This window comes from Stegostoma tigrinum, chromosome 7, assembly GCF_030684315.1.
Source record: "Stegostoma tigrinum isolate sSteTig4 chromosome 7, sSteTig4.hap1, whole genome shotgun sequence".
NCBI classification, from domain to species: Eukaryota; Metazoa; Chordata; class Chondrichthyes; order Orectolobiformes; family Stegostomatidae; genus Stegostoma; species Stegostoma tigrinum.
In genome coordinates, this window is record NC_081360.1 from 42,523,867 (window position 1) to 42,541,994 (window position 18,128).

General features: G+C 40.5%; 1 protein-coding gene across 4 annotated transcripts in view; it reads right to left on the minus strand.

The window, feature by feature from the left end:
- Positions 1-18,128, minus strand: part of itga4 (integrin alpha 4) — a 144,980-nt gene that overhangs the window by 18,815 nt on the left and 108,037 nt on the right. For 3 of the 4 annotated variants that reach the window (XM_048535070.1, XM_048535071.1, XM_048535069.1), the window contains 5 exons: positions 14,664-14,775; positions 10,010-10,117; positions 5,256-5,372; positions 3,495-3,614; positions 906-1,001 (listed from right to left, as the gene is read on the minus strand). In XM_048535070.1, the coding sequence (XP_048391027.1) occupies positions 906-1,001; positions 3,495-3,614; positions 5,256-5,372; positions 10,010-10,117; positions 14,664-14,775 (553 nt within the window). The remainder of the gene's footprint in view (positions 1-905; positions 1,002-3,494; positions 3,615-5,255; positions 5,373-10,009; positions 10,118-14,663; positions 14,776-18,128) is intronic. The other variant, XM_059647193.1, reaches the window with a different exon arrangement.

Here is an 18,128-nt window from a genome sequence, read left to right on the forward strand (position 1 = left end):
CCTGGCTTGCTCTTGAAGCCACAGAATTGGTGTAGCCGGTCCATTTAGGTTTTCAATCAATGGTTTCAATTGATGTTGGAGCACTGAGGAATGATAATGCCATCAAATATCAATAGGAGATGACTAGACTCCCTATTGCTGGAGATGGTCATTGCCGAGCTCTTGTATGTGGCATGACCGTTACCTGCTTATTAGCCAGGGTCTGAGGGAGGGGTGAGGGAGACCAAAAAATCAACCATGTTCGGACATGTTATGACATGCCTCTGTTGCAGACAGGACATGGAGCCAGATCTTCTGATGCTACATCTGTGCCTCAAGATCTCAATAATTATTTCGGACATACATGCAGGACAGGTGGGACTTAAACCTGGATGTCTGGCCCAGGCATTAGGACACTACAAATGCACCATAATGTCCCAAGCATGAATGTAATCCAGTCTTGGTGCATGATTTACTGCAGACAGATTCAGGAGAACGTTTTTACATTTTTAATACCAGCTATATATTTATGCCCAGCTTTCAGACCCTCACCCGAAATAGACTGATTTTACTCTTTCCATACTTTTCTAGGTTCAGACTAATTTGTGTGGAGCTGATTGATCTGGCCTCAGAAACAGTCTTTCCTGGTCCCGGTGAGTTGATGTATTAATTATCCAGTTGAAAAAAGAAAAATTGGCCTATCTGTTGGTTCCTCATTGTCACATGCTCATTGTGGAAAGGTGGGATCAGCTGTCTTATGTAGTCAAATACAATTCAGTGCTTGGTCTTACAAATGGCCACTTGGACATTGTTCTGGAAAGTTGCTGTCATCTCTCATGACATTGTTTGCAGAATGAATTCAGGAAAGAGGAAGGAAAGTCAAATTGTTCAGAATAAATACCTTAAAACTGAAATGAAAGACTTACAGTTTTACGTGTGCCTCCTTTTTTTTGGATAACCTTTTGATTCTGCCCTGATGATGCCACAGCTTCTGTAATAAAAAATATTGAAGCGGCAGAATCCTGTTAAAATAAAAAGTGAAAGCTGCATTTGTTTTAAGTATAAAATTATTAAGTTAGCATAATTTTACATCATACATTATAGAAAAAAAAGTTTTAAATATGTAGAAATAACAAAACGTCAGATATACCTGTGAATGATGTAGATTTATGTAAATCCATTTAAGTTATAATTTTACTTCTTATTCCAATCCCTTGTCACATTCACTACTGCTACCTTTTGGAACTATTGTTTTTCCTCTTGCAACTAGTAATGTGGGGAGATTTCACAGCAAACTTCAACATGGATAATATTTTGTGGAGCTGGATGAACACAGCAGGCCAAGCAGCATCTTAGAAGCACAAGATGCTGCTTGGCCTGCTGTGATCATCCAGCTCCACACTTTGTTATCTTGGATTCTCCAGCATCTGCAGTTCCCACTATCTCTGATCACATGGATAATATTTCCTGGTTTTTTGATGAGTGTTGTGTTTCGGAAAATGTGGACCTGTTAATTTTATTGCAGCACTGTCAGATAATCGGACAAAGGGTGACCAAAGTTAGGGAGGAAATTGTGGATAATATTTGTATCATCTATGAACATGGATGAAGTGTCCTGGAGGGTGATTAATGTTGCATTTTTGTTTAAAGAGAAGCCAGGAAACTATAGATCTGAGAGTCTGACATCAGTGATAGGTATGTTGTTGGTGGTGATTCTGGAAGATAGGATTTACATGCATTTGGAGAGGCAAAGATTATTTAGGGATAGTCAGCATGGTTTATGCAAGGGAATTTAGTGTCTCACGAACTTGATTGAATTTTCAATGAAGTAACCAAAAAGATTAATGAGGGCAGAGTGGACTTTAGTAAAGCTTTTGACAAGGTTCCACCTGGTAAACTAATTAGTAAAGTTAGATCACATGGGATTCAGTGCGAGCTTGCAAACTGGATACAAAATTGACTTTAATGGCGTGTATGATGATGAAAGGTTGTCATTTGGGCTAGAAGCCTGCAACCAGCGATGTTCCACAGGAATTCAATACTGGGTCCATTTTTGTTTGCCATTTATGTAAAAGATTTGGATGAGAATATAGGAAGCATGGCTAGTAAGTTTGCAGATGTCACCAAAATTGATGATATAGTGGGCAGTGAAGGAGTGGCTGGTGGAGTTCAATTTGGATAAATGTGAGGTTTTGCATTTTGGTAAAACAAACAAGCACAGGACTTATACGATTAATGGCAGAGCTTGGGTAGTGTGGTAGAACAAAGAGACCCTAGGGGTTCAGGTACATAACTCTTTTGCATCACAGGTAGACAGGGTGATTAAGATGACATTTAGGATGCTTGCCTTCATTGCTCAAACCTGTGAGTATCAGAATTAGGACATCATGTTCAGATTGTACAGGTCATTGGTGAGATCTTTTCTGGGGTATCATGTGCAGTTCTGGTTGCCCTGTTATAGGAAGGATATTAAACTAGGGAGGTTCCAGAAGAAATTTACCCGGATGTTGCCAGATATGGAGGGTTTGAGATTTAAAAATAGATTGGAAAGGCTGGGACTTTTCTCTCTGGAGCTTAGGAAGTTGAGGGTTGACCTTATAGAGGTTTATAAAATCATGAAGGACGTAGATAAAATGAACGACAGGGGTATTTTCCCGGGGGGCGGGGAGAGTTAGAAGCTAGGAGGCATATTTTTAAGGTGAGAGGAGAAAGATTTAAAAGGACATGAGGGGATTTTTTTTTTACATAGAGTGTGGAATGAAATGTCAGAGCAAGTGGTAAATGCAGGTAGAGTTAAAATATTTAAAAGACATTTGCTTAATTTCATAAATAGGAAAGGTTTGAAGGTATATGGGCCAAATGCAGGCAAGTGGGCCTAGTTTAGTTTGGGAACACAGTCGGCATGGAATGGTTCGACCAAATGGTCTGTTTCCATGATGTATGACTCAATGACTCTAAATATATTTGAGAGAAACATCAGTTCAGGCTGAAATTCAAACCAGAGATTCTTTACAACTAAGAAATCACATTCAAGATGCTCTGATAGCTTTGTTTAATTCCACAACAGAAAGAGAGAAGAAGCAAAAGTCAACTCAAAGCCCCATTAAGAACATCACCACAATTTGTTCCCAAAAGACATATACATCCAACAGCAATTGGGAAAAATTGAGAAGATTACAAACACAACATACGAATATTCTAATCTCGTTTCCTTCAAATACTACTAAAAACAACACAAACATGATTTTGTGCTCCTGAGATGCTGCTCGGCCTGCTGTGTTTATCCAGCTTCACACTTTGTTATCTTGGATTCTCCAGCATCTGCAGTTCCCATCATCACAAACATGATGTTTGTTTCTCTTCCATAATCTTCACAACTTGTTTGCATATTAGCTGAATAGATTATTCAAATGCAGCATAGAAATTTGATATTCAGTTTTCTTAAAACTAAAGTCAATGCTTAGATGATCTCAAAAATCATATATACACGCACAAATGTACAAAATAAAACTTACCGATGCCAGAAGTGCATAATTGAGTCTCATAGCAACATGGATGGATACAACTCTTCCGCGTTCAATGTCTCCTAACTGGCAACTGATATTTAAACAGGAAATTCCAGGTCTGAAACAGGACTGTAGAAAAAATAATACATCTAATTTTAAAAATTAAATAATAATAATTCCGTAATTTAGGAGAAACTTTATCACTCATTGTGGAGTGTAGGACACATTCCTACAATACAACCAAAATACCGAGCTCATTACTAACATCAACCAACTGACAAAGTGCTTTCTTACAGTTGTTAAAGGTGAACAGAAGAGAAATGATGCCATATGCCTCTGACTAGTTATGATGCGGAGGTGCCGGTGTTGGACTGGGGTGGACAAAGTCAGAAATCACATGATACCAGTTTATAGACCAACAGGTTTATTTGAAAACACAAGCTTTCAGAGCCTCAGTCCTTCAGGTGTTAGTGACAGGGGTCATATCAGACACAAAATTTATAAGTAAAAGATCAAAGGTTCACACTATTGATGAATCCATGTTGTAGGTCAACTTGAGTGGGTTCGCGATCTGTAGTCTTTTTCGGACCTTTTGTACTTGTGTTTTCAAATAAACCTGTTGGACTGTAACCTGGTGTCGTGTGATTTCGGACCTTGTCCACCCCAGTCCAATGCCAGCGCCTCCACATCACGGCTATCATCGACACCACTAACTGCCGGCTCAAAGTGGAGAGGATCTCCGGGAAGATCGCACATATCGACACAGGCATTAAGTTTCCACGGAAATACAAGAAAACAAAACAAAATTCAAAAAGACTACAGATCATGAACCCTCTCATGTTGACCTACAACACAGATTCATCAACGGTGTGAACCTTTGATCTTTTGCTTATGATTTCTGTGTCTGATACTGCCTCCTTCACTAACGTCTGAAGAAGGACCGAGGCTCCGAAAGCTTGTGTTTTCGAATAAACCTCTTGGGCAATAACCTGATGCGGTGTGATTTCTGACTCTGACTAGTTAGTTCCAGGTATTTCCACGGGTCTGAAACTAGCAGATTTTGTCATAACCATCATAAAATCGAAGGAAATCAAACATACCATCAATCTTGTGAAGTTTACAAGTTAATTGTTAAGAATTTTATGCTAAGTACATTCCACAAAGTGATACAAAGTACAACCTTAAAGGGCAGATTAATCAACAGTACTTCATTTAGCACATATCTTCACATAACTACATGAAAACAAATGATTTCACACCCTGGGTGAACATTCTATTCTAACTTTATCTATTTACTGGGCACGAAACATAAACAACACAAATGGCCTCCTTCTGTACGATAACAATTCTGCCAGTGTAGTGAACTTGTAGAACTTTCCTGCAGAGTAAGTGGTTGAGACTACATAATTGAAAATTTTCAAGAAAGTATTGGATACAGTTCTTATGGCTATAGGAGTTAAAGGATATGTGGTGAAAGCAGGAACAGGATACTGCGTTGGATGACCAGATATGATCATAACTGAATAACAAAGCGGGTTCAAAGGGTTGAACAGCTTACTCCTGCCCCTATTTTCTAACAGCATTTTTTTGATAACGTTCCTATAAAGCACCTGAAGACCTAAGGCATTTTAAATTACACATTTTGTTGCTGTGATTTTATCTTCACCCTTGTTGTACTGGTTATTTCCTAAATTGGAGTAATCGCTTACAAGTATTCATTATTCACTATTCAGTCATTTAGAACTTGGTTGATTTTATATTGATCCTTACCAATACTCTTCTTCCAATCTTCTTCAAAAAGTTAAACATTTGTTGAAATATGCTTACATCTTGCATTTCAGTACAGTTTTCTGAATAACGGTCAAATTGACATTCTCCTTTATCAGTCTGTAAAAGTAATGCAATTTTTTAAGAAATTGGAACAGTGCAACAAATTTCAGCAATTTCACCTGCACATATCAGCTAAGGTTCATGATAAAACAGTATTTAATGAATATTTGAATTCTGGGAGTGTGGAAGAAGCACTGGTCATAGTGCTGGTGGGGATCACAGTGAGTGAAACCCAGAAGTGACGAAAAGCAGAAATTTGTACTTTGAACTGTACCATGATTTAGTTCATAGCTTGCACTACTCAAAGTGCTGTTTGGGACAGATGTTGAAATGTTAAGTTGGGATCATATTTGCCTGCACTGCTGCCTTACGAAGATATGAAAAATGCTATAGAATTGTGTCAAGTCTTGGCAGAGGATTTTGCTTCCAGGATTGGGAAGTAGATGTCAAGGCTGTTTCCAGGTCATTGACCCACCCCAAAGGAATTCTGTTACTCACCGATGTTCACTGAGCAACAACTGCATTGCACTATAGATGGGCTGTCATGCAATGAAGAGCAATAGGCAAGCTCTTGAAGCTGGAGACCTCATCAGATACCTTCCAGCAAGGAAAGGAATAGCTGGCTGTGAGGGGAAGTAAACCAAGCTGCCTTCATCATGGAGGCACTCTCTGTCCAAAACTCAAATCTGAAGGAGCTTTCCCGCTCCTCTAATTCTGCCTGTCCTGCTGTGTTCATCCAGCTCTACACCTTATTATCTCAAATCTAAAGTAAAGGCTTTTCTAGCCAGGTTGAGGCCAACCACAATGAGGGTACAGGAAGTGTAAAGGGAAGGTAGCAGAAATTTCTCCTGTAGTCTGGCCTGTTACTAGATATGGGGGAGTGGTGGGGGAGCATGTCTGCACAGCTAGATCGTTCTAATTGCTCTGTTCAAGCAAGTTAGGACATAGCTTTTGAGCAGGTGAAATTTGAACCTGGGCCTCATGGTCCAGAGGTACTGACACTACCACAAGACCCTCACCGTCCAGGCTGCTAAATTAGCCTCGGGCAGTGGAGGCCATCTAGATACAGGCCAGACTATTCCAGTCAGCCTCCTTTAATTAAACTCAAGCAGTGTTCACTCTATGATTTTTGCCAGTGGCACGGGCCTCTGAGGTCTGTGCACAGCAATGATCTCTGAAAATGGAAGGCAAAGCCAGGACTAGTGTACCGACACTGGTCACTGTGCACGGAACACAGGAGCAACTGCGAGTGGGGCAGCCACACAGCTTTCAGGGAACATTGGCCTCAAGTGGCGCTCAATAAACCATTTCAGGCACTGCCTCATGCAGGAACTTATCCCTGAATCTCCCGTCCGCTGTCATGCATCTTGAAATCTGTCTTTATGTTGGGATCATATTGTTAATTAATGCAACAGCATTTACATCAAAGTGAAGTTGCAGATAATATGACACCACCTCAGCATTGAGGAAGAGCCATTTATTCCATCACTGTCTTCGTGAGAAAGAAAAACAACACACTTCACCAATGACAGTTACTGTAACCACCAATGTTTAAAAAAAGGTCAGATTTCGTACCGCTTCTTTCAACTTTTCCCTATCCACAATCCAGGGCACAACATTATTTTCAGGTAAAGCAGCAATTTACATATATATGTTTCAATACACCATTCATTTCTCACAATTTTATCTCCCCCACAACAGGATATCAGATGCAGATTTGGTGAAAACTCTGTTCAGTCCACAAGTGTGAGGACTGAAGTTCTGCTTGTTTGTCATGTTAATTTTCCCTTCCACCCCCATTCTGACTTCTCTGTCCTTGGCTACTGCACTGTTCCAATGAAGCTCAAGGAACAACAGCACACCTTTCAATTTGGTACTTCAGAGCTTGTAGGACTAAGCATCAAGTGTCTCAATTTCAGATCGTAACCACCACTTACAAAAGTCACTAGAACTGTTTTGATTAGTGGACTATGAAGACAGGGGAATTCACGAGTGAAGTGGGCAAGGTCTGAGTGGCTGAGGGATGGGGAGGTCAGAGGTCTCAATGGAAAAGGCAGAATGGGAGGATATTTAATTGGGGAAGAGGAAACTATGATGCGATTAGACACGAGTTAGGAAGCATGGACTGGGAGCAGTTGTTCCATGGTAAGGGAACTATAGACATGTGGAGATGGTTTAAGGAACAGTTGTTGGGAGTGATGAGTAAATATGTCCCTCTGAGACAGGCAAGAAGGGGTAAGGTAAAGGAACCTTGGATGACGAGAGCGGTGGAGCTTCTAGTGAAAAGGAAGAAGGTAGCTTACATAAGGTGGAGGAAGCTAGGGTCAAGTTCAGCTAGAGAGGATTACATGCAGGCAAGGAAGGAGCTCAAAAATGGTCTGAGGAGAGCCAGGAGGGGGCACGAGAAAGGCTTGGCAGAAGGAATCCGGGAAAACACAAAGGCATTTTACACTTACGTGAGGAATAAGAGAATGGTCAAAGAAAGAGTAGGGCCGATCAGGGATAGCATAGGGAACTTGTGTGTGGAGCCTGAGGAGGTAGGGGAAGCCCTAAATGAGTTTTTTGCTTCTGTCTTTACGAAAGAATCGAACTGTGTAGTGAATGAAACCTTTGAAGAGCAGGTGTGCATGCTGGAATGGATAGAGATAGAGGAAGCTGATGTACTGAAAATTTTGTCAAACATTAAGATTGACAAGTCGCCAGGCCCGGATCAGATTTGTCCTCGGCTGCTTTGGGAAGCGAGAAATGCAATTGCTTCGCCACTTGCGAAGATCTTTGCATCCTCGCTCTCCACTGGAGTCGTACCTGAGGACTGGAGAGAGGCAAATGTAATTCCTCTCTTCAAGAAAGGAAATAGGGAAATCCCCGGCAATTATAGACCGGTAAGTCTCACGTCTGTCGTCTGCAAGGTGTTAGAAAGGATTCTGAGGGATAAGATTTATGACCATCTGGAAGAGCATGGCTTGATCAAATACAGTCAACACGGCTTTGTGAGGGGTAGGTCATGCCTTACAAACCTTATCGAGTTTTTTGAGGATGTGACTAGTAAGGTTGATGAGGGTCGAGCTGTGGATGTGGTGTATATGGACTTCAGTAAGGCATTTGATAAGGTTCCCCATGGAAGGCTCATTCAGAAGGTCAGGAGGAATGGGATACAGGGGAACTTAGCTGCTTGGATACAGAATTGGCTGGCCAACAGAAGACAGCGTGTGGTAGTAGAAGGAAAATATTCTGCCTGGAAGTCAGTGGTGAGTGGGGTTCCACAGGGCTCTGTCCTTGGGCCTCTACTGTTTGTAATTTTTATTAATGACTTGGACGAGGGAATTGAAGGATGGGTCAGCAAGTTTGCAGACGACACAAAGGTCGGAGGTGTCGTTGACAGTGTAGAGGGCTGTTGTAGGCTGCAGCGGGACATTGACAGGATGCAGAGATGGGCTGAGAGGTGGCAGATGGAGTTCAACCTGGATAAATGCGAGGTGATGCATTTTGGAAGGTCGAATTTGAAAGCTGAGTACAGGATTAAGGATAGGATTCTTGGCAGCGTGGAGGAACAGAGGGATCTTGGTGTGCAGATACATAGATCCCTTAAAATGGCCACCCAAGTGGACAGGGTTGTTAAGAAAGCATATGGTGTTTTGGCTTTCAATAACAGGGGGATTGAGTTTAAGAGTCGTGAGATCTTGTTGCAGCTCTATAAAACTTTGGTTAGACCGCACTTGGAATACTGCGTCCAGTTCTGGGCGCCCTATTATAGGAAAGATGTGGATGCTTTGGAGAGGGTTCAGAGGAGGTTTACCAGGATGCTGCCTGGACTGGAGGGCTTATCTTATGAAGAGAGGTTGACTGAGCTCGGTCTCTTTTCATTGGAGAAAAGGAGGAGGAGAGGGGACCTAATTGAGGTATACAAGATAATGAGAGGCATAGATAGAGTCGATAGCCAGAGACTATTTCCCAGGGCAGAAATGGCTAGCACGAGGGGTCATAGTTTTAAGCTGGTTGGTGGAAAGTATAGAGGGGATGTCAGAGGCAGGTTCTTTACGCAGAGAGTTGTGAGAGCATGGAATGCGTTGCCAGCAACAGTTGTGGAAGCAAGGTCATTGGGGTCATTTAAGAGACTGCTGGACATGCATATGGTCACAGAAATTTGAGGGTGCATCCATGAGGATCAATGGTCGGCACAACATTGTGGGCTGAAGGGCCTGTTCTGTGCTGTACTGTTCTATGTTCTATGTTCTATGTTCTAAAACTGGAGATCCGGTTGCGGATACAAGTCAGAGGTCTAGGAGCTATTTGGTGGTGGTGGGGAAGTTTGTAAGTGCATTATTGCAAGACTCCTTCAGGCAGGCATCTGGGATCCAAAGGCACTCACCTCTTGGATCTGCCAAGCCCTGGTCTATACATAATCATTGGGTTAAGGCTGCCTGGTACCAAGGCTCACAATCTCATCATTGTATTTAAGGCTTTCTGACCACGTTTCCAAAGGGAGTTGTTGGTTCTGTGAGAAAACCAATATTCCGCACTTGAACACTTTACCATCCCCTCCCCTCAAGTCAACTCCACACAGCCTAAAAATTCTAAGTTAAAAATTCCCTTTGTTGACTGAACTTCTTTGTTAGGAGGAGCTCTCTCAGAAAGGCTACAGAATGTAATGTTATACATTATTTGCAACACAAACAGCATAACAATGATCCTACCTTTACATTAAGAATTTCAAACAACTTGAGGTCACTTGTTTGCAGAGTGTTGGGCTGTGTAACTTGTAGCACAATATTAGGAGCTATGCTGTTCCCGATGTTAGTTACCTTGAATAAAGTTAATTGCGATTAGATAAATACTGACAAATCCATTAATACATGATATCTTATGCAACATTCGAACCACAACTATAAGAAATGTTGATCAACAGATTATAATAAATGGTAAACTGTGGTATCTTAGCCTTAGAGTCATAGCGTCATAAAGCGTAAAACTTTGATACAACCAGTGCAGTCAGCCGGCCATGTTCCCAAACTAAATTAGTTCAACCTGCCTGCATTTGGCCCATATTCCTCCAAACCGTTCTTGTGCATGTACTTATCCAAATGTCTTTTAAATATTACAACTGTACCTGCATCCACCACTTCCTCTAGCAGTTCATTTCACACACAAACCACTCTCCGTATAAAAACATTGCCACTCAAGTCCTTTCTAAATCTTTCTCTTCTCACTTGCCCCCTAGTTTTGAACTTACTCCACCCTAAGGAAAAGACCTTTCTGTTAACTTATCTATGAGTTTCATGGTTTTATAAATCTCAATAAGGTTACACCCCAACTTCCTACATTTTGGTGAAAAACATCCTAGACTATGCAGCCTACCTTTCTAACTCAAACGCTCCAGTCCTGGCAACATCTTGATAAATCTTTTCTAAACCCTCTCCAATTTAATAATATCCTTCTTGTACCACGGCAATCAGGACAGCACATATTACTCCAGAATAGGCCTCACCAACATTCTGTACATCAACATGATGTCCCAACTCCTATACTCAAAGGTCTGAGCAATGGAGTCAAGTGTGTTAAACACCTTTTTAACCACCCTGTCAACAGGTGACTCAAATTTCAAAGAACTGTGTACGTGAATCACTAGATCTCTCCGTTCTCGACAACACTGCCAAAAGCCCTACCATTAATTCAATAAGTCCTGCCCTTGTTTGTATTACCAAAATGTGATACCTCACAATTGTCTTGCTAACTTTCATATTTACTTCTACTTTCTGAATTAATAATTTCCGAGAACAGTACTAATGAAGGTTGATTGTTGATCTTTTAGAAACTAACATGGTTGAGTGGGCATAACAAGAGCCAAATCTGTGCTACTTTACACTACTCACCCCACAAGCACAGACAATGTTGGCATAAGAGGCTGCCCAGGCACTTTGGTGTCTGACCAAAACAGATATGAGGACCCCTGCCCAACACTCATGAGCAATTGCAGAGCAGGCTTTAGATTTATTCTGCTCAAAATGTTTTTAGTGGACACAGTGACATAAGCAGCAATCATGTCAAATAGTCAATTTTAAGTTGATATCTACAATACCATAATTAATTATTCCATTTGCTATCGTAACCACAACTTCTCTTTAATTGAATAGCTGAAAAGCAGTCCCAGCCACACATTATCACCAGCCAAGTGCACTCCAAGCCTAGCTCTATGGGCAAACTGGTCCTGTGCATTTCGATCATGTGTTATGTCATCTCCATCATAATCCCTGCTACCGCCAGACCAACTCTAAATCCTCATGACACTTCAACTACTACCCACTCAGCACCTCCTCATGGGCAGATCTTATTAGCCAAATGAAGAGGGAAGGAATTAAACTACCAACACCTAAGAAACCTCTTACTTATACATGCTGAAGACTAAAACAAAACATGAAACCCATTAAATCTCAAGTGACCAATCTGTTGTGGAAACAAATGTAATGAAGAGAATTGATGAGGGCAGAGCGCTGGACGTGATCTATATGGACTTCAGTAAGGTGTTCACAAGGGTTCCTCATGGTAGACTGGTTAACAAGGTTAGATCACATTGAATACAGGGAGAACTAGCCATTTGGATACTGAATTGGCTTAAAGGTAGAAGACAGAGGATGGTGGTGGACGGTTGCTTTTCAGATAGGAGGCCTGTAACCAGTAGTGTGCCACAAGGATCAGTGTTGGGCCCATTGCTTTTTGTCAAATTATATAAATGATTCAGACATGAACACAATAAGTATGATTAGTAAGTGTACAGATGACACCAAGATTGGAGGCATAGTAGACAGTGAGGAAGGTTACCTCAGTCTACAACGGGATCTTGATCAGATAGTCCCGTGAGCCGAGAAGTGCCAGATGTAGTTTAATTTGGATAAATGTGAAGTGCTGCATTTTGGAAAGGCAAATCAGGGCAGGACTTATACACTTAATGGTAAGGTCCTGGGGAGTGTTTTTGAACAAAGAGACCTTGGAGTGCAGGTTCATAGTTCCTCAAAATTTGGGGTCGCAGGTAGATAGGATAGTGAAGAAAATGTCTGGTATGCTTGCATTTGTTGGTCAGCGCACTGAGTATTGGAATTGGGAGTTTATATTACAGCTGTACAGGACGTTGGTTAGGTCAATATTGGAATAGTGTGTTCAATTCTGGTCTCCTTGCTTTACAAAGGATGTTGTGAAACTTGAAAGGTTTCAGAAAAGATTTACAAGGATGTAATCAGGGTTAGCAGCTTTGAGCTATAGGGAGTAGCTGAATAGGCTGAAACTATTTTCCCTGGAGCATCAGAGGATAAGGATAGACCTTATTGAGGTTTATGAAATCATGATGGGCATGGATAGGGTAAATTGACAAGATCATCTCCTCGAGGTTGGGAGTCCAAGCCTAGGGGGGGCATAGGTTTAAGGAGAGAGGGGAATGATTTAAAAGAGACCCAAGGGGAAACTTTTTCATGCAGAGGGTGGTGCGTGTATGGAACGAGCTGCCAGAGGAAGTGGAGGCTGGTACAATTGCAACATTTGAAACGCATCTGGATGGATATATGAATAGGAAGTGTTTAGAGGAGTTTGGGTCAAATGCTGGCAAACGGACTAGATTAACTGAGGATATCTGGTTGGTATGCAACAAGTTGCACCAAAGGGTCTGTTTCCATGCTGTACAGCTCCACGGCTCCTTGACCCTAAATATCTGGACATTTCTAATCGATCTGTTAAGAAGTATTGTGACACCTCTCTGGAATAGGTTGGATTTGAGCACCTGTCTCCTGGCCCAGAGGTAAGGACACTACCATTGCTCCACAAGATCCCTTGTAAACAAACATTCATTGACTAAGCAGATTCATAATCGTACAGAAGACGCTCTTCAGCCCATCAAGTCTGTCTAACCGAAAATGCACTATGACCAACTTTAGTCCCATTTTCCTACACTAGACCCATATACGTAATGTTGTGATACATCATGTGTACATGCAAGTACTTTTTAAAGGTTGTGAGGTTTCCTGCCTCAACTACCCTTCTAGGCAGTGCATTCCATTCTCCCACCATCCTCTGGGGGAAAGAGGTTTTTTCCCAAATCTCCTCTAAATCTCCTGCCTTTTACTTTAAAATTATGCCCCCTTTGTTATTGACCCTTCAACTAAGGAGGACAGCTGCTTTCTCTTCACCCTGTCCATGTCCCTCAATTTTGTACACCCCTAATGGGTTCCCCTTCATGCTTCTCTGCTCCAAAGAAAACAACCCAAGCTTATGCAGAGATAATGGGAACTGCAGATGCTGGAGAATTCCAAGATAATTAGCTTTTGTGCTCCTGAGATGCTGCTTGGCCTGCTGTGTTCATCCAGCCTCACATTTTATTACCAAGCTTATGCAGCCTCTCTTCAAAGCTGAAATGCTCAATCCCAGGTAACATCCAAGTGAATCTACTTTGCACCTTCTCCACGGCAATTGCATCTCTCCTTTAGAACTGCACAGTATATTCCAACAGTGGCGTAACCAAAGTTCTGTACAACATCTCCCTGCTCATATAATCTATGCCACGACTGATAAAAGCAAGCATCCCACATGCCCTGCTAAATATCCTATTAACCTGTCCTGCCACCGTTAGGGATCTGTGGACAAGTACCTCAAGATCCCACTGTCCTTCTGTGCTTCCTAGTGTCTTGCCGTGAATATTCCCTGGTCTTGTTCCTTCTTCCAAATTGCAACACATCACATTTATCAGAGTTAATTCCATTTGACACTGATCTGCTGATCTCACCAATCTGTTTATATCCTTCTGTAATCTAACACCTTCCTCCTCACTGTCAATCACCCACGCAATCCCTGCACTATCTGCAAACTTACTTAACATCCCTACAACAATCTCCTCTAAAGCATTTATAAATATCACAAACAAAAAGGGACCCAGCATTGATTCCTGTGGTATACCCCTGCACACTGGAGTCCATTTTTAAAAACAGCCTCTTACTACCACCCTCCATCTCCTAGCAATAAGCCTATTCTGGATTCATTTTGCCAAATTACCCTGGATCCCATGAGCTTTTACCTCTTTTATCAGTTTCCCATGCGGACCTTGTCAAACACCTTGATGACATCTATATAAACTTCATCAACTGTCCTACCATCATCCAAACACTTGAGTACCTCCTCGAAAAATGCCAATTGATTTTTTAGGCATCACCCCCCTCTGACTATACCCAATCAAACCTTGCTTCTCTAACTGGGGATTAATTTTATCCACACTATTTTCTCCAATAGTTTCCCTTCCACTGATGTTAGATTTCCTGGTCTCTCTCTACCACATACAAGCATTTGTAATCTGAAAAAAAATGATAAACTTACCTGGAATGAATAATTGACATTCTGATACATGCAAGGCGGATCATAGAAAGCAAATTCCATTATGTCATTGTCTGTGACTCCCTCATACAGAAATGAGGGAGGATATACGGATCTGTTTCAAGGAGAGTGCAGTAATATTTTTAAAGGTTGAGGAAAGTGATCTCAATATCAGTTTTAAGCAGCCCTAACATAAAATATTAATGTAAAATATTTGCTTGCAACAGTATTCAATGTTTTTATAAGATGCAAATAGTTGTGCCTTGAATTTCTTATTCAGCAGAAAACAAAATTGAAAAATACTATGAAGGTGAGTCTAGAAGATTTAAAGTGTCTTAGAGTTGAAACAGTAATTTTATGTATACATCATTCAATCTAACATGTTCTGTTCATCATCAACAGAACTGTCTTCTCTACAGTTGGAGGCTAAAAACCAAATGGGTGATTACTTTGTTAAACATCCCCATTGAGTCTGTCAGCATTATCCTGAAATTTTGGTCAGTTTTAATTTTAATTTTAATTTTTCACACCACATACACTCTTACCACACAATCTCTGCTTTCCACACTATTTCAATGGGGCTTTGAGGGTTGACAACTTTATCTATCCCTTCTTTAAATACTTTCAGTTCTAGCCTCCACAACTCTCTGGGGTACTGAATTTCAGACATTCACTATCCTCAGAGAAGAGATTTCTTTGCATCTAATTTTTCAATGTCTACCCATTTAATCTGTAATGATGTCTCTTAGTTCAAGTGGAACCATCTTCTCAACATGTATTCTGTCAAGGCCCCTTGGAATCTTGCATTTCAATAAGATCGTCCCTCGTTCTTCTAAACTCTAACGAATATTTAATAACCTAACTTTCTTAACCATTCTTGAAAAATCTCTTCAGCCCAGAAATCAGCCTAGTGAATTTCTTTTGATCAGCCTCCAAAACTGAAGTTTCCTTTCTTAACTACAGGGATCAAACTGTACACAATACACCAGCCGTGGTTGCACCAACACACTATACAACTGTTAACACGACTTTCCTGTTTTTTTCAACTACAACAACCTAGCAATAAAGATTTCCATATTTAAGAAAGATTTATTTATTTAAGAAAGATTTATTCATTAGAGTTTAGAAGAACGAGGGATGATGTTATTAAAACATTCAAGATTCTTCGGGGGCTTGACAGAGTAGATTATTGAGATGTTACTTCTACAAGTGAGGGAGTCTTGATCTAGAGGAAACAGGAATAAGAGGACAGACATTTAAAGTCATGATGTGAAGGAATTTCCTCAGAGTGTAGTGATTACAATGATTCAATATCTTAATTTCTATCCACTGTCCCCATTTCTTTCAGTCAGCAATAACTGTTACTGTTACTACGTTTGCCACCTTTGTTCTCGACCTTTTTTCTCTTTCCCTGCAAACATATTTAAGACCAACCACATCTCTCACTCTTTCTAGTTTTCTGTGAAGGTCACTGGAGTGGTTTTCCCATTTCAGGAGCTATCCGACTTGCTGAGGTTCTCAGCATCTGCACTATTTATCATTGTAATTATTACTTTTATTACTTGAAGACAAATTACAATAAACATGATGACCGATTTTAAACCTACTTAAAATTATGTCAGTCTTTGCTTCAGTATTATTTATATTTTTTGGTTAATCTTTTCAGTAAGAGGATGAACAAAATGCACACTAGAATTGCCATTGCTGTTTGTTATCCTCCAAATTAATTATGCTCACCATATTTCTAAATATTGTGATATATGCATGCATTGGTTTCCATATTAAAAATAAGGAATCACTTCCCTTATTCAACCTTAATATTTTATACATTTGCATTAGTTCACTGTGATGATATAAAAGAATCTTCCACAGCAATAATCAATTTGTACAAGGAACGTTAATAGTGAATGTTTAATTAAGCACATAAAGTCAAGTATAGCTGTTTGTGGTCATGTAGCAAGGACACGTCCATGGGGATCATCAGAGAATGCAAGAGCAGGTAATGTGTAAGGGACCAGCGATTTATAACTATGTGCTCCATTATGCCTTTGCTGCATAAATTATGTCATGGAGTGCCAGAGGCATGGGGACTATAGATGATGATTAGCAGTTTTTGTTCCTTCATTTCAACAATGCACATAGCCCTTTCTACAAGTACAAAAGTGAGATGCAAAACTTTAAAAACGCAAGAGATAATGTGGGCAATATTTTTCAAGCAATAGGTTGCATTATTGTCAATAAATGGAGCAGTGTGATAATGACCAGATAATTTGTTTTTGTGATCATGGTGAAGAGATAAATCTGGCCAGAATAACAGTGATAATTCATCTTTGAAGTAGCACCAAAGGATCTTTTACATCCACCCAAGTGGATTGATAAGCATTTGGTTTGATATTTCATCCGAAAAGCTGCATCTCTGACAGTAAATACAGCATCTGCACTGGCATGTTAGTCCTGATTTTTAATTCAGTTCTACGACCTTTCATCAGAACTAGAAATAGAAATGCAACAGATTTAAAGGAAATACATGAGTCCGGAAAGAACAAAAAGGCAGGTCTGTGACCGGCCAGAGCCAGAGGAGGTTAAATAATCGAATGGATGCAGGGAAAACAGTGGGGTGGTAATGGAACAAGTAAGTAAACAGTAGGTGAGTGTACAGGTGTAAATGGCAACAGCTGAATCAATACCAACAAGTGCTGTTCATAAAAATGGAAGTGATCATAATCAGAGATCAATTGAATGATGAGTCCGGAAAGCTATCTTGTTGTCTAATTGAAACATGTGGCACTCCTTAAAAGTTTCATACAGCATTAGAGCAGATAAAACATAGAGAGGAGAGAGTGGGACAAAAACAGACATTTTAGGAGAAACTAGGCAGGTCTAGCATCATCTGTGGAGAACCCAGTTCTGAAGAAGGATCTCTGAATTCAAACCATTACCTCTGTTTCTCTCTCCACAAATGCTTCCAGACCTGCTGAGTTTCTCCAGCAATTTCTGACTTTGTTTCAGGTCTTCAGCATCTGCAGTTGTTTATTTTATTTGAAAGGGCAGAGTGGGGATAGGATGGAGAATTAAACTAGTAAGCAACAAGAAGCTTTAGTTTATGTTTAATGAATGAATGGAAATGTTCAGTAAGTGCTCACCAAATCTGCCTATCATGATGAGGAGATGGAATTGTGAGTAGCAAATGAAATATACTAAATTCAAGTACAAGTAAAGCACTGATTCATTCGGAAGAAATGTTTGGGATACTAGATGATAGGAGGAGGTAAAAGCTAGCATGTACCTGATATACTTAACATTTCAGGTACAGCCACAAGCTGTATATTTTCGCATAATACCTTTGAACTTCACCAATCAGCTATATGATTTGGGATGTTACTTCTATTGCTTGGTCAAAGGAAGGTGCTAACAAGGAGCTATTGGTAACTTCAGAGTCATCTGTCTCTACCCTGTAAGATCAATAAA